Source organism: Excalfactoria chinensis, chromosome 3 (genome assembly GCF_039878825.1).
Source record: "Excalfactoria chinensis isolate bCotChi1 chromosome 3, bCotChi1.hap2, whole genome shotgun sequence".
NCBI classification, from domain to species: Eukaryota; Metazoa; Chordata; class Aves; order Galliformes; family Phasianidae; genus Excalfactoria; species Excalfactoria chinensis.
The window spans coordinates 62,007,139-62,028,832 of NC_092827.1; the positions used below are offsets into that span (position 1 = coordinate 62,007,139).

At 42.9% G+C, this 21,694-nt stretch overlaps 1 protein-coding gene across 1 annotated transcript in view; it reads left to right on the top strand.

Annotated features, from left to right (window-relative positions):
• FNDC1 (fibronectin type III domain containing 1) overlaps window positions 1-21,694 on the top strand; it is a 58,008-nt gene that overhangs the window by 4,850 nt on the left and 31,464 nt on the right. The window contains exons 2-3 of the mRNA XM_072333358.1: window positions 19,781-19,984; window positions 21,525-21,623. Coding sequence (XP_072189459.1) covers window positions 19,781-19,984; window positions 21,525-21,623 — 303 coding nt within the window. The remainder of the gene's footprint in view (window positions 1-19,780; window positions 19,985-21,524; window positions 21,624-21,694) is intronic.

Consider the following 21,694-nt stretch of genomic DNA (forward strand, 5'->3'; position numbering starts at 1 on the left):
TGCACCCTCATCACATTTGCAGGTGACACCAAGCTACGTAGTGCAGTCAACACAATGCTGCTATTCAGAGGCATCTAGACAGGCTTGAGGAGTGAGCCCAGGTGAAACTCATGATGTTCAACAAAGCCAAGTGCAATGTCTTGCACCTGGGGCATGGCAACCCCCACTACCAGTACAAGTTGGGGAGTGAAAGGATTGAGCACAGAACTTAGGGGTAGATGGGAAGCTGGACATGAGCCAGCAATGTGCCCTTGCAGCTCAAAAAGCCAACTATATCCTGGACTGCATCAAAAGAAATATGTCCAGCAGGTCAAGGGAGGTGATCCTGCTCCTCTGTTCTGTGTGGAGGCCTCACTCCAGAGGTGTCCAGATATGGAGTCCTTAAGAACAGGAGAGACATGGACCTGTTGGAGCACATCCCAGGAGGGCCACAAAAATGATCCAAGGTTTGGAACACCTCCTCTACGAGGACAGGTTGAGAGAGCTGGAGCTGTTCAGCCTTGAGAAGAGAAGGCTCTGAGGGGCCTCTTTAATTGTTTGGTTTGTGAGTGAGATGGTCTACTGTTGATCTATGCACTGGTAGCGTTGTAGGATCTTAGATATCTCGGTGATGCTAGAGCCCTCTCCTCAGTTACAGGGTGTATGTATGTACCAGAGGAGAGAGGAAGAGCTACCTGAATATCTTCAACTCCATGGTGGTCCACCAAGGGGGTTCTGAATGGCATCCACCCCTTAAAGAAATGGGTCAGTTCCCCCAGAAAAAAAACCAAAAAACCAAAAAACAGAAAAATGGAATGCAACAGGAAAAATAATCTCTTCTGTGGCTGCACAGCAGTGAAAACCTGGAAAGTGTGAACAGTCTTAGGAAGCCAAATATTCTCGTTGGCTGTGCAAAGCAATGTAGTGTTTTGTTGGCAGTGCGGTGTTGCCCATGTCAGAGCTCTGGGCTCTTGCTGTTTGCTCCTCCTGGCTGCCATCACTTGAGGCAGCCTTGGGATGTGCCACGTCAGGAATGCAGCGGGCATGGTGTGCATCTCAGTGACAGCCTTTCCAGACCAGCATCAGAGCAGCTATGCTGATGGTGTGAGGTAGATGGGAATGAATGTGAAACGCTGGAGAAGTGGAAACAGATTTTTAAATAGCCACTATAGCAAAGCTAAAGGAGACATGGCTTTGAATTTCTCACATCTCTCTCTGGGGTGATGACAAAGGGGTTGTCCCATGCTGTGCTGGCACAGGAAGGCTGGCTTGGGCATGGCAGTGTCTGCACAGCCATGCACTGAGAGAGCATCCAGGAGAGTGTGGTCTCCATGCTCCCCATTGGACTGGAGGAAGCAACACCCATATTTGTGTCAGAGCAAGAGGGAGTGAAAGAAAAACCAAGTTTTTCTCCAGGACCAGCAGTGGGAGGGGAGCATAGTGATGGTGGATAATATAAGGAGAAGGTTGCATGAGCAGAAACTGTGTGAATGAGTCCAGTTAACTTGCTTGGTTGGGTGTGATGGAAAGAGGTTTTGGGATGGCTTTGTTTAGAAGTCTTATTAGTCTGTGATCAGGGAGGATAGGATGGAAGCAGAAAAGCAGATCCTAAAATAGGGTGTGTGATAGTTATGGTTGTCCTGAGCCAAAGGCATATGGAGAGCAAAGCATGTTGATGTCTCAAGACAGTGGGAGATTTGTGTGGATCTTAAGAGTGCACTTACTTTGAGAGCTGGCACCATGGAGAAATGGCCTTATTGAGAGCAGTGCAGGGCACTTGTCTGTTTGTTGCTTACCTAAAGGAGAGGGGAGATCTCTTGAGTGTACATTTTAAGACAAAGAAGGAAAAAGGATGATTTTTGAACAAAAAATGTTTGGCATTGGTACTAATATTTGCGTTCTGATAGCTTTTGCAGTGTTGCCTCTTCTTTCCCATCAGGACTCAAGATTACCATTTCCTGGAGATGCTCTGTGATTAGGTGGGTTTAGACTCTTTTGGGGTGCTTGTCCCCCACTGCAGAGATATCCCAGGTGTGAGGATGGCTCTGGGCTGGGATTCCATCAGGACTTTTTGGTAAGAAGGGTAAAAATCTTATTTATTTATTTATTTATTTATTTGATGCAGTCAGGCAACACAACTGCAGCGTGCATACAAGCATCTTGATAGGCAGTCATACACAATCCATGGGCTCATTTCTGAGCATCCAGAAGTAAGGATGTCAGTGCAGTGAAGAGTGCTGGAGAGAGAGCTCAGATATTTGAAGGACCTCCTGTTCTGGTGAGGACAAGCATCAGAGTAGCTGCTGAGAAGCATAATGTTTCTGAAAGACAGGATGCCTGAAGAGAGTGGTGAGTCATGTCAGCACATTGCCACCATTCAACCTGTTGCTGTCCTTGGAGAGAAGGAAGACTTTTTCCTAAGGCCACTGTCTTGCAGAACATGCTGCTAAGAACTGCAGTGAGTGTGGCAGAAACAGACTCCAGTCAAAATCTGAGAGCCTCCGTGAAATTAGCCAAAGATTTTTGGCGATCATAAAGGACCTGTTTGGTTCTTAGAGGGGCCTCCAGAATGTATATCTTAAGCTGTTTGTGCTGTATAAATATTTTTTAGGTTTTATTTTTATATTCTTTTTAATCTTGTACTATTTCTCCAAGCACTCCTTGTAAAAATGGAGAGGGCAAATATTAAAACTTTGAACTGTCTGCAGGAGCCTTTATGTATTTCGGGCTGTGAAAACTGTGTTTTCAGGCTTCTGAATGGTAGCAGATGGCAAATCCAGATGACAGTTGCAAGTTGCTTAAGCTATGTGTAGAGCAGTGCAAACTTTGGTGCCTTGCCAGTAGGGTGCAGTCTCGGTTAGAGGGACCCGAGGTAAGGTTCTGTCTGCTGTCCCTGCAGAGCTGCTTCCTCAGTGTGGAGCATACAGAGCTTAAAAGATCCAGGCTGCCTCTAACTACATTGAACAGCACCTTGTATGCTGTGCAGGTTCAGTCAAAGCCCTGTGATGGTGGATGTTCCTGACATGGAATTTTGGGGATGGTTTTCAGCAGGAGCTCATTTTGGGAACTGGCTAGTGCTCATGAAGGGATGTTCACAGCTCACAAGCAGCAGGCAATACCTGATGAGCGCTTTGATATTTGGAAACTTTTTTGTCCCTAAACTTTGCTGGTTCCAGCTTGATGTCAGAGGGCCATCTACCAGCGGTCAGAGAGCAGCTCTTGGGCTGTGCTCATCCAAGCTGGATTTCAAGAACTGCTTTTTAAAGCAAGATCTCTTGGGCCTGGTATTTTCATTTAGTGTGTGCAGGTGGTACCAAGCACATGGATGACGCTTGCACTCCAGTGGGTTCTGCTTTGTGCTGGTAACAAAGGAGTAAGCTTTTAGGACTCTCAAGCTGAGGATTTACTTCAGAGCTCTGCACCACTGACTTGGGTTTATATTCCACTTATCCAATGCTTTCTTTTTGACACAAATAACTGTGATTAAAAAAAAAAAAAAACAACAAAAAACAAACAAACAAACAAAAAAACACTGGTAGTAGTAAAATCATGCTTCCTGTTGCTGGTCCCTGTCACTTGGAAGAAAAAGGGCCAGGTCATGGGTATCTTGCTATTGAGCTGCTTGTTCTGTATTTGGAGTTTTGGCCACTCAGAGCTGTGTTCTTGCTGCGCCTGTCCCAGGCCAATGCCATACCTGATCCTAGTCACAGTGCCAAATGAGCAAGTGCATTGCTTCTTCACATATCAGAGCGCAGTGAAATACTTCTTCCTTTCTGCAGTTCAAGATGATTGTGAGTCCTCAGCTGGGGCCTAGGCAGGGATTTTTGTTTTCTAGCTTGACACTGGAGTAAGACCAGCTATTAATTACCATTTTATTTTTTTCTGTGTTTTCTAACCTCAGTTGTTCTTTTCCTTCTTCCTTACTCCTCTTGTTCAGTTTTCCTTTCCCAGAATTATGGCTTGGATTGTCCTGCCTCAGGGTGATTTCATTTAACCAACAATTACTGTAGTACTCCTTGAAGACCATAGTCAAAGTTCACAAACAAAAACAGGGAGCAAAGAGCAGATTCTGCTACATTTGCTCATGCATATTGATAGTTACTCTGTTAGTAGATTCCCTGAAGTTAATGCTGGTACATGAAAGAAGACACAGTCTTACTATGACTGAGTAGATATAATCTGAAACCAGATATAAAAAAATCGTGTAGAGCTCTATGATTAATTATCTTTTGGAATATTTAAAACTCCCTGCGCCTTTGGAAAGTCTCAAACCCCCCCATGGGAAGGCTGCTGTAGTATCCTAAAAGCCAACTTCTGTCCTACTTCCCTTCCAATCAGCGTGGCCAGCGACTGTTTTACTGAGGACAATGGTAGGAAATTGTGCTGTAGGCAAAATCTTGCTGGATGTTGTTATACAGCCACAGCATTTCGGTGCTTAGGATGCAGTGATGCTGTCACAGCTCTGTGTCCTGGAAATAGAAAACAGCTGATGCTGGCTGGCAGACCTGTTGGTGGTGATTACTGCAATGAATGGAGAGGACTTTCCAATTACAAAAGCAAATACAAAAGAAGATTTTTATGAAGGGCATTTATGTGAAGGAAAACAAAAAATGTATCTTCTGTCCTGTACCTCTATTTTCTTCTTCGTAGCATCAGTAACTCCTTTCCTTCTACTCCTACCAAATCTCCCACATTGGCTGCTCAGACATGGGTGCCACAGGCCGCAGGCTGTGCAGATTGATAATGTACCAGTCAACAAATAGCTTTGTAGGAATCTGTGTATAGAGTTGTAGATATCTCTAGGCTAAACCAAGGGAGATGTCAATGGATTCTCTTTCACAGACCTGCAGAGATGTGTGTCTTTTCACTAAATTCAGCTGCTCTTCAAGGGTTTTAATTGGGTAAAATCTTTGCTGATCCACCCCTGCTAATAGTTGGCAGACCACAGTGCATAAACTGATGTGACTGCAGGGAGCTGTTGCCATTTGCCTTGATTGTATGTGCTCAGATATTATAGGGCTGGATATAGAGAAATGTGAAGTACAACCCTGGGCTTCGCATGAAGATGTTACTTTGGATCTCGCTAATAGTGTTTTTTTTCTGAAAATGAAACAAAACAGGAAGACTGTTAATCACTAAGGAAAATCTGTGCTTATCCATTTCTTCTCTGAGACCAAGCTAGAGTAGAGTTCAGAAAGACAATGGTAAAATTATTCTGCCTTTTTTCCCAGTATCTATGAGTTTTGAACTTTTGGAGACTTGGACTATGCACAGTCAGCTTCCTGTTTCAGGGTACATACCTGCATATCTATTTTTTGAAAGATCTTTCACAATAAATGACGTGTAATAAAGTTATTTAGAAGAATCAGAGCCGGTTCAAGCCAATTCAAGATGTGAATTGTGAGCAGTTGTATATTACAGGTCATTAAATAATGTTTTAAGGCTTTTTATTTTCATTTCCTTTGTGAATAGGAAGAGGCAACTTTGATTGTGTTATTTTAGAATGTACTTTTTCTAATCTTTTTGAAGAAACGTAACCTCTAAAAGCTTCTAATGAAAGAGTAGAGATTAGCGCAGAGGCAGTGTTTTGTTCTTAGCAAACCTGTGCTTTGGGAAACTCAAACTTTTCTGATTTATGAAAGGTTTGCAATATGAAAAATATATGGAGAGTTTTAACTTATTTTCCTTCAGTGCACGATGAAGCTTGAATTCCTACTTTCTGACTTTGCGAGCCTGAGGAATTTTTGGCAGTTTCTAGTGGAAAGTTAGACGTGCACTTCAACTAGAGATGGAATGGAAAAACTTTACATAAACATGTGAATCTCTGGTAGATTAAAAAATTTATGCTACTTTACAGGGTAAGGGAGCAAGCAGGTTTAGCATGTATTGAGGTGGCTTTAGGGAGAGGAGTAAACCAGCCCTTCCATATGCGAGTTCTCCAGAGCTCTTAGGGAGGGCAGTTTTGGTGAAGTCTGTGATGTACATAAGGAAATGAGACAATTGACAAGACTTTGGGTCCCAATCTAGTCTTTGCTTCAGAAGTGCATCTCTGACCTTTTTTGGGGGGAAGGAGGGTGGTCAAAATTGTGGCTTAGGTACCTGACTTACAGTTAAAGCTATGAGTTTTTGGCTAGTTACAGCTTAGTTTGCACTTGGTATTGTTTCCACAAGTGACTAAGGTAATCCAGTTATGGGTGTTAAGGTACCTAAGATGAACTCTTTCTTCAAAGGCTTTGGATAATGGCTTTATGCCATTAGGTGAATGTGGCAGAGAGGTGCTGATTCCCACTTAACATGGCATCCCAAACCAGTACCAAGAGGAGCAGCATTTGTCTCCTGCTTTGTGGATCTGCCATAAAACATCCCAGAAGCCAAGAGCTGAGGAAAGTTTGGAAGGAGATTAGATGTTTGAATGGGTGTATTTCACTGAATGAAACTAGGCATAGAAAATGAGTAATGTGAACTAAGAGTATAAAGCCTTGTGCTTTATGTGTGTGAGTAACCACTGCATGGTGGGGATGGAGTGAAAGCTGGTGTAGGCAGAGGACTGTACTGCCTGCAGTGAGTTTCTATAAGCCTTGTCCATATCTCGCATCAAGATAATTATATATGATGTTTCCTTCAGCCTTTGAAGGAGCAGGGCCATGTTCTTCATTCCACTGCCTCTGTAATGTGCCAGTGATTTTAATGAAATTGCGCTAATGTGAAAGCAGAGCAATGGAATGGAGATTTAAGTTCATGAGAAATGACCCAGGTGCTCAACACAAAGATGCTTCTATGGTTTAGTTGGCCTCTTAATGAGCAATGCAATTTTCATGGGTGTGTTTTCCTGCTTGGAGATCGATGGCCATGGCTGCAGGCAGCAGGACGGGGTTTGGCTCATGAAAATACATGCTCAAGCTCTGTCCCCTGCCAACCCACTTCAAAGCTAACTGCTGGGATGTGGGGGGAATGCATGACAGCCTAGAAACAATAAGCTCTCTCTTTTGTTACCTGGCCTGCAGGTATTTTTGGAGGCCAACTCCAGGGGAAGAGCCTGACTCACCTGAAGACAGGGATAAAGACTTGTGGACAGGCTGTGATGAAATGATGCCCAGACTAAGGTGCAGATTGGGCAGAACAGCATTGTGCAGGCATCAGTGCTGGGGAGAGCATCTGTGTAATAGGACTGTTAGCTCTGTGGCAAAATTTGATTTCTTGGCAGAGTTTTTTTAGGTTTTTGATGGTTGTAGCCACAGAGTTGTTAACAGCTCTATATCCAGATGGAGGCTGGTCATGAGTGGTGTCCCCCTGGGTCCGTCTTGGGGCCAGTGCTCCTTGTAATCTTTATTAATGACATAGTGGGGTGGAGCATATCCTCAGCAGGTTTGCTGATTACACCAAGCTGAGTGATGCAGTTGACACAACAGAAAAGAAATTTGGGTTCTGGGGAATCTAATGAGGTTTAACAAGGGCAAGTGCAAGGTGTTGCACTTGGGTTGAAGCAATCCCAGGTATGTGTACAGACTGAGAGAATAGTGACTTAATGTAGTGGAGACTGGTGACGAGAGGCATTCCTCAGAGACTGGTCCTGGGACCAGAGCTATTTAACATCTTTGTAGGCAACATGGACAGTGGGATTGAGTGCACCCTCAGCAGGTCTGCAGATGATACCAAGCTGAGTGGTGCAGTTGACATGCTAGAGGGAAGGGATGCCATCTAGAGGGACCTGAATGGGCTTGAGAGGTGGGCCTGTGCCAGCTTCATAAAGTTCATCAAGGTCAAGTGTAAGGTTCTGCATCTTAGAATCATAGAACCACAAGGTTGGAGAGGACCTACAAGATCATCTAGTCTTTCTTGTAGTGAGGAGCTTAAAACTGAACACAGTACTCGAGATACAGCCTCACCAGAGCTGAGTCAGGGCAATCCCAGGCATAAATACAGGCTAGATAGAGAATGGCTTGAGAGCAGCTCTGAGGAGAAGGATTTGGGGATGTCAGTTGATGAAAGGCTCAATATGAGCCAGAAATGTGCACTTGCAGCCCAGAAGACCAACCAGGTTGCATCAAAAGAAGCTTTACCAGCAGGTCAAGGGAGGTGATTCTGTCCCCCTGCTCTCATGGAATTCCACCTGGAGTAGAGGCCCCCAACACAAGAAGGGCATGGAGCTGCTGGAGTGTGTCCAGAGGAGGGCCATGAAGATAATCAGAGGGCTGGAGCACCTTCCCTATGGGAACAGGCTGAGAGGACTAGATACTGAAGTTAACTTACTCTCAGATCTGAGTAACAGAGGAATGTGAATATAAAAGCCACCATGGATCAGATGTGTTAATAATGTGAAGGCTAGAGTCATGTCCACAGTGTAGAATGACACAAGCATTGAAGCAGCTCTTTTTGTTCCAGACAGTGTCCTGCCATACCACGAGGAGCTTGATGTTGATTCATGTTCTGATTTTCCCCAGCAGGTCTCTCAGCTGTCAGTGAATTTCTGACTAGAGCTAGGAGACATCTTGTGAAAGGATTATCTAGAGGAAAACAAATTCTATTATCTTTTTTCTTTGCTTCTGACATGTTTCTGATTGCTGTCTGATTAAATTCAGACCTCACCACTTAGAGAACCTTTAGGCTCTAATTTATCTCAGAAACCGAGCCTGTAAGTTGATATTTGTGCTCTTTCTGCAGTTGGATGTACACTGAAGCCTAGAAGTGTGAATTCCATGCCCATCTGGTTGGGTCTGAGAGTCATCAGAACCCCCAGCTGAAGCAGCCAGGAGTCCTGAGGAGCAGCGTGGGGTCAGCACTGCGAAACCTCAGGTGCCTGGCAGAAGAGAAGCACCAAATTCCTTCCTTTGGAAGGATAGGAAAGTGAAAGGATGTGCTTGGGTGAATCAGGTGGAATTGATGGCTTTATCAGGTCCATTGCCAGCTTTTCTTTTAATCAGGTGTGATAAGGAGAGGTTCCCTCCCTCAGGTCAAGGAATGTTGAGTCAAACTTGGAGTACCACAGAGTCCAGAAACTCCTTACCTGCTTCTCTTTTAAAGCCTGAGAAAGTGTAACTAAGCCAGTAAACAAAGATTGAAAGGATACTTGCACATACAATTGAAACTCACTTGGCTATTACAGATTTGAAATTTAATTGCCATCAAAAATGTGAAGGCCACAAACCTAATTTTGTTGATACTAACACCTCTTAGATTTGTACTCCTCCCTTGGGATGGTTCACCAGACTCGTAAAGAACAGCTGATGTTGAATTTGTGGCTCTGTTCTATATGGGAAAAGGAATTCTTACCTTAGTCATTCTGATGGCAATTCTGGCTGACTGGTTGAACCACATCAAAGAGAATGATTTACTAGAAATAAAGATTACTTTTGCCAAGTGAGGAACTTCAAATGTAAGAAAGTTAATAATATTACAACTGTTAAAGATGCATTGAAGAGAATCCATAGTCAACCTTAGAAAGAAAGGTTCAAGCATGGGAAACAGAATAACACCAATGTGAGTTAAACAGCAGGTGGAGGAGATGGATCTAGACAAAGAAAGGACTTGAGTGGTGGATTTAAATGCCGCTTTCTGGTAATGCTTTTGAAGTAACTGGTTTTAAGAACACTTCTGAAATGGTTCTGCCAAATGTTCAGCTTTTTCCATTTCTTGTTTATAAGGGAGTTGAGAATAATTAAAGTTTTTATGACATACACTGTTCTCTAAATGTTACTCCATTTTCTCTTCACAATTGAAGATTTTACTGTAGATGGGTCTCAGCTCTATGTATCATGCCTGATTTTATAGTCTGTGCTATATCCATCTCCATCTCATGCTCTGCACCTGGAAATTTTCAGTAGGCCTGGTACTGGAATGGGTTTCATGTTTTATACTCCTAGACATGTCTGCTGAGTCAAGCAGTTGCCATAGTTCTCCAGGAGCTGAAACAGTGGCTTGATGTAAACCATATGCTCTAAAGCCCAGGCAGTGTGCTTTGTGTGGGCTGCAGCAGGGAGTCCTGAGGCCTGAGCCATGTAGCCAAGGGAGCCCAGGACCCTTCTGCTCAGCTTTGCTGGACTGTGAAGTTTTTTTTTATCTTCACCACAAATGGGAAGGAGCAATGATTTGCTGCCTCCTCCGCTCCCTCTAGAGTGGGAGTAGCTTACAAAAGGTGGGTACAGTGTGCTACAAAGGTCTCAGCTTGAAGAGCAACAAAGAGCTTTGGATGAAGTCTTGCATCAAAGAATTCAAAGAGAGATACTTTCAAGTGTTGTCAGTGCCTTTTGTATTTGTCATTCTTCAGGTAATCAGAGGTGAGCTTTAATCCATCCCTGTGTTAGTATGCTGGATATATCACTGGTTTTGTCTTAGGGTCTTTGTAGGCAGTCCTTTCCTAAAGGGTATGCTCCAGATGGTAAGTGAAGCTTCTCCATCTCTTGTATTGATGGTTCAAGCCATCTGGTCAGAGCTACCTGTTTATCTGTGGATCTTGTTACCAGTAGATAACAGGGAATCAAGTAACTGAGAAGGAAACATCTTTTTGCATCTGTTAGAAAAAAAGAAAAACCTTCCTGCATACTTTGCATTGACTTAAAAAAAAGTAATAAAAAAATCTAACAGTGTTGTATGGAATAGAGGTCTACTGATATATCCTGAGAAAATAATGATGTTCAATAGGAAGTGCCCCTTACAGAGGTTTTGCGAATGCTCCTCATGGGGATTCCAGCTGCAATTTGACCCTTCATTTTCAGAGGCAGCGCTTAATGCCTCAGTTCCCAGGCACTGAGACGTTTCTCATCTCTTCTAGCTCTGAGGTCACATGTTTTAGATCTCTTAAAATCTTCATGTTTCTTTGGTGGACCCGTATCCTTCTTAAAACATAGCGACCAGCTGCAGAACACAGTTCTTACAGCAGCAAGTCTTCATTGCACTGCAGATTACAATAATCTCCAACCAATACAGCTGGAGTTACACTGTTGGGTTTTTTTTTTTGGTGGCTTTTTTTTGGGGTGGGGAGGTGGATGGTTTTGCGTTGTTACTATGGTCAATATAGAAGCAACAACAATGCTGCTGCTTTGCATGATGTTCTTCTCTTCATGTTTACTTCTTAGTGATGTCTTTTTAAATCTTCCAGTCTGTATTATAAATTTTGTTAGTGCGTCACATAGATCTATATGCAATTTATATCCATGTACATATAACCACAGGGAAATGTTAAACTTGCAAGCACGCTCTTATTACTATGATGTCTTTATTATTGTATGCGTACCTCATTTTTCATGAATGTTGGTGTTGAAAGCTTTGAATTCAGGAAACTCCAAGTTAAAGTTGCAGTCTTATCAGCACAGCAGTGCTGAAGGCTGTCCCAGAAGAGCTGGCAGTCTCGAGTCTTCATCCTGTATCAGAACAGCTTAGCACTGCTCTTACATCAGAACTTGTGGAAGTCTGCTTATGTGGTAGGTTAGTTCAGTAAAAAGTCAGCTCAGAATAAATGTTAATAATATGATTTATAGACTTGGCTCTTTTTCATAGTCTGGAACAGTGTTTGGAAAGATTTTTGCTGGTAGATGCTACCATAGTAAAAGTATGTACATCTGTCATTTTGGATTCCTTGGAAAAAGCAGGAATGAAGCTGTCATCTATGTGGATGTCATGGTGTCCCACAGAGCTATGCCACTCACAGATCTTCTGCCTTTTCTTCCAAACTCACTGGCTGGTAGAGAGCCAAGGAGATAATGTCTCACTATAGTACATCTTTTTGATAAGGGAGATGTGAAGCTTGCAGAGTCGGACACAGACTGTCACTCTGAGCATGACTGCTCACATAAGTGAATGGACCAATGAATGGATCTAATGATCAGGATGTGGAAAGGGGATCCAAAATGGAAAGTATTTTGAAATAAACTTGCAGCCTCTTTTCTTTCCTGCTCCAATGATAGAAGTGCTTCTCATTCTCTTAAACCCTTCTGCTCTGAATACAGTGTGGGCTGTGTGTGCATGTATCCCCCTTTCCGTCCAGACCTTCCCCCTGCTCTCCCAGCCCTCACTACTGGGGCTGCTGAGGAAGAGGCCTTGCCTGGTGGCAGGGTGGTGAACAGCACCCAGGATAGGCACCTGCAGACCAAGGCAAGGCTGTGGTGTGATTTTGCAACCCCTGCAGGGTTTTGGGGATTTACCAGAGGAAGCTGGTGATTTGGTCACTGGAGACTCCTCAACTGAAGCCTTCAGTAACTTGCTCTCTGCTGTTCTTAAGTTGTAATTTGTCTGTTAGACACATAGAAGTATGTTGTTGAGTTTGCAAATTGCTGTAGTCCTACTCTACTTGGCATTCAGAGGGCTCTTCAGAAGGAGCCCTGGAAACTTCTGTTAATGCTGTCAATTTAAGGAATGTCTCCTGGAAGCTAGGTAACTCTTCTACGGATGTATAATGAATAGCTCTGCATAAATCAAACATTACTGTTGGATACTGGTCCTCTGACCAAAACTCCTCTCTGGAGCCTGGTGAATTATGGCACACTTTCTATTGTGCTTTGCAGGAACTAAAGTGTTCCAGTCCCTGCTTTTCCATGGCCAAGCTTAAGTGTGTGAAAATGTGTTGAATGAATTTTCTCTGTTAAACAAAGCGTTTGTGTGTCACTTGCCTCTGCTGCTTTAACTGATTGGCTTATTTCCAGGAGGAGATCTGATGCCAGGCATATGAATTAGCAGCATTAAAAAAGCTAATCGGTCCATGTGGGGTCAAGGTTGACAGTGCCTACTTCCCAGTAAGCCTGAGGCTAGATTTGGGCTCCCATTTCAATCCTACTTTCTCTAATTGGATGCTTCCCACTTTTCTACAGATTAAGAGCCTCAATGCTAGGAAGAGCCCTGCTAGAGTTAGTACCACACTGTGTGATGTGGCTGAGCTGAAGTAAGTCAAGGACAGGGTCTTGTGCAGTTGGAGCAGGCAGTGCATCTCGATTTAGAGGGCCACATCAGCACTGTATGAGCTGGCTCACTGACTGCAGGAAATATCTTTGAGGAGTGAACTCCTCTCAGGATGGCCCCAGTCCAGCCCTCGATGAAGCTAATGGAATTGCTCCCACTTTCTCAATGAACCTTGGATCAGGCTATCAGCTAAAAAAAAAAGAAAGAAAAAAAAAAAAAAAAAAAAAAAAAAGGAAAAATCCATTAGTATTTTGCCAAAGTGACATGGTGCATTAATTTTTGGGTAGAAAACAAATATCTTCCTGTGTTATTTTGTCTGCTCTCTTTCTTCTTTTCTGCTGATGTGGCTTTGGGATAGCTGTGTGAAGATAAGTAACACTGAGAGTATGTGAAAGCAGGGAGCAAAGCAGCTGCCCCTGCACGGATTGCTGGATGAGGAAGGTAGTTGTGCTTTCCATACTGCCTTTCAGTGAAGATAAAATGTGGCTTTTCTTTTGCTGCTGAATAGAAAACCTTGAGCCGGACAAAGAATTGCAGAACATCAGATGCTTGGCTCTGCTACTGAAATCTTTATTCTCCCTTTTCAGATTCATACTCTTATTTTAAATTGGAAGGAAAAATGAAATGTTGTATCCAAATTGTCCCAACCCTTAATACCAGTGCAATAAGCGGTTTACCTGCTGGAGGACTATGGAGAGCCACATGGAAAACAACACCCATTGCGGGCATGAAGAAATGATAGGAGATCATGTTGCAAAGCATTTTTGAAAACAAGAAGCTATTTTCCTGGTAGAGGTCTGGCTGTGATACAGGCCTTGGTGCATGAACACTCTTTGGCTTTCCTTGTGCCTTCTGTGGCTGCATTTGCCACACGCTACAGACTTAAGCGTCACCAAATGTACATTTCTCAGCAGCTGTTTTTAGGGGAGGTTGATATAATAAGCTATAGAGTGCTGAAGTTTTATGAAGAGTCTTGCCTCACAAATGGAATTCATTTTAGAGTTGCCAACTGAAGAATCAAAATATAGTGCCTCTCTTTTCTGTTCATTTCTGTCAATTTTATTTTTATTTTTTTATACAACTGATGCATTTATGACTCCTCCTCCACAATGGCAAGGCTTGAACACTTAGGAAAGTTCATAGTATACAACAGTGTTATATCCTAAAGAATTATCTCAGAGGTGTAGTAACCATATTTGGTTTCTAGTCTTGGTGGTGGGTCCTGGGAGAGAAGCTACAGGGTGTTCATAAACTTCATTGCTGAGCTCTGAATCTGGATAGCTCTTGTGATTTGGCAGAGATGCAATGTTATTATCTCAGAGGACAAGTGATTGCGATCAGGGAGCAGTCAAGGACTTCTTAAGACAAGGATCTACTCTTTCAGGAGGGTGAATGAACTGAGCGGTTTGGCACATTTTGTTTAGTCTTCCATGTTGTTTTATTTTTATTTTTTGGGAAAGGAGTACTGGTCTCAAAGCCAGGGTACAAAATCAATCAATCTTATCTGAAAACCTAACATACTAAATATCTTTCTATCTATAAAAAAATTCCACCAGCGTACCTTTGCAGTGTAGACATGATGATTTTTAGCAGGGCTGTCCACGTCGAGGTTTCCTTCCCAGCTTGCATTATTGTTTTTTGCTAATACGTGCTTTTGATCACTTTCTGATGAGTTCATTATCTCCAAGCAACGTCTCTCTTCAATCTGTTAGTTTGCTAGTTTCGGTCATTGTGTTTAGCCTTCCAAACTTCTGCCTGGAGTGGAAAGATTGGTAGATGTTTATAGACTGTATGAATGTTGTCTACCATCTCTGCCAAATACGTGTTCTCTCTGCAGCGGAACACATTTTATAGGTCCAGTTTTCCAGGGCTGAAAGTAATGACATATGGAAAGAAAATGCAGAAAAGTTCTTGCTGACTGCAAAAGGCAAAAGCAAACATTTTGCACTTAGACTTGTGGTGGTAAACTAACAGTGCCCAATTATTTTTTTTAAATTATTTTGGTGTTTTTTTTTGGTGGCCTCAGATTTCAGCTACTTTTTACATTCATATTCTAATAAGTTTGAATTGCTTGGGATTGCTTGCTTTTCCCCACATTTACAGATTGATTACTAGGGGTCAGTACTTTCCTTTTCATCTGGAGCTAATCTGTTTTTCCATTGCTCGATAATTGATGAGGCCTTCTGAAGACTCTGTGTGATTTGGCAAGTGCAAGCCGCCTCCTTGTGTGGTTGTTTAGAGGATGTTTTATCCTCAGCTTAGACCTCAAACTCTGGGCTTACATCATTTGTAAAGCGTTCTCCCACAGTCCTGACACACACAGAAACTTTGGCAATACTGGTGGATGCTTCAACTATGATAAGTCACTACCAGGGCTTTAATCAGCCCTGCATTTTTGGGTCCATGATACAATATTGCAGCTGTAGCTGATGTTTGATCTCTACACTAAAGAGAGCACACAACGGAGTCACTCGTTCTTATTTTCCTGAATTTAGAAAAGGACTTGATTTTATTTTAATTGCAGGTGGCACGTTAGATGAAATCTTAAGATGGTTAGTAGTTGATCTTTGTAGTTTGCCCAGAATGGAGGTCCACAAAACTGTTAAATCAGCTTTCAGGCAAAAAGCCTTGTCATACTTACAGGCACAAGTATTAGGGAGATGGGCAAGTGTAAGTTTTCGGTTCAGTCAATCACTTGGTAATCGATCCAAGGATTATTAGATAAAAAAGATCGGGAGTGAATGCATTTTCAGGGTTAGTCTTTTCATTGCTATGGTTTTGGGATCTCATCAAGAGTTTGCTGAAATCCAGTTGAATTCCTGGTGTGCCAGAGTAGGTATTAACTGGGAAACAATAACTGCAGTCTTGTGTGCTTTTATAAATGTCAGATCTACTTTGTCTCATAGGAGAAGTCACAGGCACTGTCATAGCTGTCAGTTGTTCTGTTTTCACACTGATCTAAAGTCTTGTCTTTGGACCTTTTGGAGTTATCTTCCACTGAGAATTCAAGAAACTTGCCTATGTTTAGGCCATTGTAAATTATAGGGATAGATGCCCAGTGGGATCGGCTTACAATCCAAGGAAGTGGTGGAAATGTCCCCACTGCTCTGGGGCCTGAAAAACTGGTTGCTCTCACTGTCCATTTTAGGAAGCCCATCTATGTGGGAATGACTCAGCAGGCCTGGACGAACCTGTGGTATTGATGTTGGAAGTGAGCAACAGTGCAAAGCATCCATCCTATGACATGGGGGTACGTTATGCTAGGTAGTGAACAAGATATTGGAGTTTCTGTGTGTTTGGACCTCTTTTGGTAAATGTATCACTTCCTTTGTCACTGGAAATGAAAACTCCCAGTTGTAATCCAACGCATCTTTTCTCCCCTATGGAGAAGGAGGTTTAATTTACTGATCTCTGTACCACTTGTTGTACTTGCATACCCATTGGATTTTTGTGTGTAAGCAAACCAGTTCTTATTGTCACATTAATCTGTTTCGAAGAACCTGGAGAACTTGTACACAGTCCAGTTGAAGGTAGATGAAGTCCAGCATTACCCCAATGGATCCACTTTGTAGTTGTCCATCTCTCATTTCCATCCATACTTTTCTCTTGTCCATTTCTCAATTTCAGCACTGTTTCTTCCCAGTTTACACCAAATTTCCATTTGTATTCGTATTTCCATGTTGCCTTCAGTATTACTATAATATTTGATATTGTTGCTATAGTTACTTCCCTGGTTTTTCATTTCAGCCTCTCCACACCCCATTTCTTGCACCTGTTCTTGTCTCAGTCTATGATTAAAAACAATGCCTTGATTTATTTTTTTTCTAAGAGGTTTTGCTTTCTTTTGTTTTCTTTAGCTCAACAAGGCAAATAAATAAACTGCACACTCTCATAAATCCAAGCCTTGACATTTCCATGTGCACATCTAGCACCTGGATGTGTAGTGAATGGGATCCTACTGACAGAAGAAGGTCATGGGATTTGACCATTGTAGTGCTTTGACCTTTCTTTCTTCATGAACTGTGAGGTGTTAAAGACTTTTTCCTGAGCAGTTCAGGTTCCCCACAGGAATCACAACTTTGGGAACTGAATTACTTTAAAGAATGAACCAAATTTATTTCTTCCTCCTACCCAATGTTTGGGAAAATATTATTACTCAAGTGTTTGGGGTTTTGTTTGTTTGTTTGTTTGAAGACAAATGAGCCTGGCCAGCAGGACCAGGCTGTGCTCCTTAGGGGACTAAGTTAGCTTTTCTTGTTCCTCAGCCACTGCAGTCTCAGGGTTGCCTTTCCCATCAAAATCCATGCTTCTTGCTGGATGTGAGAGGAGAAGACCAGAGCAGGATAGTGCACAGATGCAGGGGATGTGACAGTAAAAAGCAGTAAATGTTGTGCTACAGTGCAGAAAGTAACTGAACCCTTAGGAAGCATTGGTTTTAAAACCTCAGCTGATCTCCTTCACACAACATCAGTGCCGGTAAAATTCTCGTTGCCTAAAGCCACATTTGTTTTAAATTGATCTCTTGCCATATGGCTTTCTGGCTAGGCTAGTTTCTTTTGTATCCTTTGTCACTTACAGTTCTCTGTTTTAATTCCAGTTGGAAGCCATGACTTTCACTGCTGAAGCAGAGCCGATGGGCTGCAGTGTCACTCCCTGCTCCCCACACCAAGCAGGCTCATAGCACTCAGCAGCATTCAGGACTGCTGAGAAGGAACCTGGGCTTTTATCACTGCTTTCTGGCTAGAGCTGGGCAACCACAACAGTGTCCTAGGTCCTGCTGACCAATAGGACCCAGCTCATAGAATCATAGAATGGCTCAGGTTGAGACCTTAAAGATCATCATTCTCTAACCACCTGCCATGGGCAGGGCTGCAACCTACCAGATCAGGCTGCCCAGGGTCCCATCCAACCTTGGCTTGAATGCCTCTAAGGATGGGGCTCAGGAGGGATGCTGAGATGTGAGGAGGTTGTGGTTGCCAGTTGCATGTGTGCTGCCAGTAGAGTCTGTGAGAGTGGGGTTTGCCTGGTCTGGCAAAGAAAAGGGTGAGGGGATATCCCCCAGCAGCCATCTACTGCTTGAACCAGAAAGCTGCTGCTTGGTATTGTTAGGCTGCTGCAAGCACCCACAAGTTGCAGTATGGGAGGTTTGGGTGGGACATTTGGGAAAACTTTCCCTCTAGGCAGCTGATGCAGCACAGGAGCAGACCCACAGGGAGACTGTGTGAGCTCTGTCTGTGGGGTTTTGAAGACTGAGCTGGCCTTGCTCACTGTTGGAGGTGGTCTGGCTCCTGTCAGACAGGAGAACTCTGAGGCTTCCTTCCAACTTGGATTTTGCTGTCTTTTGTTTCTCTGTGGTGATGCTGCAATGAGGACTTCTGCCTACATGATCAGTGACTGGTGAGCTTCTGAAATCTGTGCTCAGCAACTGCTCAGGAGAGCAAGAAGACTCTGTGGGAGCAGGTGTTTAACAGCATGTGTGACTGAACATTCCTTGAAAAGTGATTGGGTAGCCTCGTGAAAGCAATTCTCTTCACTGTAGTGATTTAATTGGCTGATTAATCTGGGTTTATAGCTGCTTCATTTTGTTGGACTGGTGATAAGCAGCCACCAGGGAGGCACAGTTAAGTCTATGTGTTTAAAGTGGTGATCTCGTCTTTCTGTAGGTGAAATAAAAGTTTCAGCAAAGTTTACTGTGCTGAGCTGCTGCCCAGTGTTTCAGTGCAATAGCATAGTTCACTGGGAGAGTCTGTTCTCTGTATGTGTTATATACCTGTTTATCACTGAAACCTTGCATTTCTTGGAGACTTCAAAGGGAGCTTTGCAAACAACTTTGAGAGTCACTGTGGTATAAAATGTGGATAAAAGTTTATTTGTAGACTGTGAGAAGATTTTGTCTGAAGTTTTGTCAGCACGTCAGGGCCCAGTGCAAAGCTTGGTTATAGATGTATCACCGAGCAGGAACATTGCGAAGAATCTGCTTTTGGTGTGTGTGGGGACATAGGAGCACTGATACACAGTTCAAGTAACATAACTGGAAATAAGTAGGAGCTCCCAAGCTGGTACTGGAAAGAGGATCTCACTTCTGCTCTGGCAGGGGGTACTTCAGTGTACTGATGTCTGCCCAGGTCTCTGCAGCTGGCTGCTGGTACAGTCCCAGGCTCTTGTTCTCCTGACATTTCTGCAGTTGCAGCAGCTGACTTAGCCAATATGTGAGAAGATTTGAGTACGAGCAGTCTAGATGGTTGAGGAATCCTTGCTTTATTGCTGCTTCTTGGAAGAGCACTGCTAACTTGCCAAATGGCTTGCACGAGGTACCTATTACAATGCAGAATGCTCAAGTGTCATGTAGCAGGAGTTCATGAAGTCAAGTGGAGGCATTTGTAGAACAGACCTGTTAAATGCGAGGCTGTCAGTGAGCAGAATCATTAGTGAAGGATTTAGGAGAACCTGCTTTTAATGTATATTTCTTTCTAAAATAGTCTAAAAATAGTGAAATTGTTCCGTGCTTCGTTTTAGACTGACCTTTAGCACTTGCCAGAAGAATAATGTTCTTGTGTGCCTGAACTATGGAAAGGGGATTTATAAAAAATGAGGAAAGATTAAACAGGAAAGCTGCAAGACAATCCTGGTTTCTGGCAGCAGTTCTTGTACTACAGTGTGTTTTCACTTTGGGTGTGCTGCACCACTCTGTCTGAAGTGCCTGAGAAATGACATTGTGGAGTATTGTGCATCCTACTAGGAAAGCTTCTATCTGCAGTTGGGTTTTAGAGGAAAATTAAAAAACTATAGAATTATATTCTTTGTTCTGATGTTATTTGTGTGCTTGAAACAGATGTATCTGGGCTGCTATATATGTCATGTGCTTTATAATAACTGTGGTGGGGTTTGTGTGTGTTTGCTTATTTTTTTGAAGAGAAGGACATGCCAAGCAGACCTCTGAGAGCTCGTGCCCAGTCTCCAGATGGCAGGTTTCCTTTTCGGTGGAGGCCACCTTACGGAGCAGGCTTCAGGGGTCCACGCAGCAGATCGCAGATCCGTGGGTATGGAGAGAGCAGCCGAAGGATGAGCTATGCTCCACTGCCACAAGAACGGCAAAACCAGGAAGCAAGAAAACTTGGTAAGCCAGATTCCTATGATATCACATGGGGGAGAACTGCTGCTAGACTGCCCTTGGCAGTTGCCCCACTGATTTGTTGGGTTTCTTTGGTTTCTCTTGCCATATCTGACAAGGCTGTTCCCCAGGCAAAAAGCAATCTTCTGTAATTGCCTGTTGCTGCTACGTGGCCATAGATCGCATTATTGTAGCCATCAGAATGATTTCCCCTTATAAATGAAAATGTTTGCTATAAGTGTGTTTGGTGTTGCATGAAATTATGATTACCAAGCTGGAAAGCATAGTAAAATGTATTAAAGAGAGACCATATGCAAGTTGACTGTATGAACAGCAGAGGGAGGGCAGAGAAGAGGCATAGCTCAGTCTCCTGGCATGTGGTGGGGCACCTCTCAAATCCATTGTTCCTTCTCCTCTTCTTAAAAATTATGCCCCTGGATTATTTCAGACTAGTGGATAGAAAACTAACTCTAATTAAAGGTATCCGTGTTTACCAGTAAAACTGTTTCATGGTCTCCATACTGGAGTGTTACCCTCATGTGCCCATGTTCTCAACATTTCCGGGTTCTGGCCACTATCTTGTGTCAGGTTGGCCTCTGCTGTGCTTCCAGTTCTGCCATACTATGATGATTTGTATTCCTACATTAGATCACATGCTCTTGATCTAAAGGACTTCCAGATAGCTGTAACAATAGGGTTTGCAGCAATTTTGTTTCTCTAGAGGCAGAGCATTTATTTCTGTGTTGTTTGTGTTATTGTCCTCTCACCTGTCTTTGTCCTGTGAGATCCTCTACCTTGAGTGGGCTCAAGGTCTACACTCTTACTTTAACCTTCTTCCTGGAAGTTTTAGTTGCTCTTTACTGCTTGGATGCATTTGCTTAAGGTTAAAATTCTTAATCTCTCCTGTCTATTGGAAGCCTATCCCACAGACAGTTTGGTCTTGGATTACAAAGCTGGTGATGGTTCAAAAATCACACATGGCTGCCAGAATTCCTGGCGTTATAATCTAAATATCTATTTCCTCTTTTATTTTGTAGGCTTTGTACAAAAGGAACATATTTATCTTGGTTTGTCCAAGGAGAGAGAACTCCTGGGTCACCTTTATCAGTTATTCCAGGGTTTCACAGCCTTTCCTAGCAGAGATCTCCTAATTATTCTCTTCTCTTCACTTTTCATCTCTCTGCCAAGACCAGCTCTGGAAAGAGACTCACTGTAGCTGATGGTGCTTCCACATCTGTGCAAATGTTGCGTTGGCAATCCAGTTCTCTTCTGGTCCGAGTTTCTCTGTAGTGCTTGGCTGCTGTGTTTGCTGCTGCTGCTTCTGTTTCTGACACTTTCATCCTTACTCCAAGTTTCTTCAGGCTGAGGTTGTCTCTAGGTGTAATGTATTGTGGGTTTTGGGTTTATCTTTTCCAAATAAATTTCTTATTCTTTTGTATCTTAAGAAAGAATAAAATTAATTTTTACCTGTAAAGACTGATGTTTGTTGTTTTTTTTTATAACTATAAAGCTTACAGATAAGTCTGTTTTCCCCCCCCATGTACAGCCTCTGAATCAGTTCATGTGGTTTCTTTGCCATCACGGAGTAACCCAGGACGCAGTCAACCTGTCTATAGGTCATCTTTAACTAAAAGGAAAGTCATAGGTATGTTTCTTTCACATCAGCTGTCAATTCCTTGAGGTATTTGAATGAAATGAGATAGCTTTGTGTTTCTT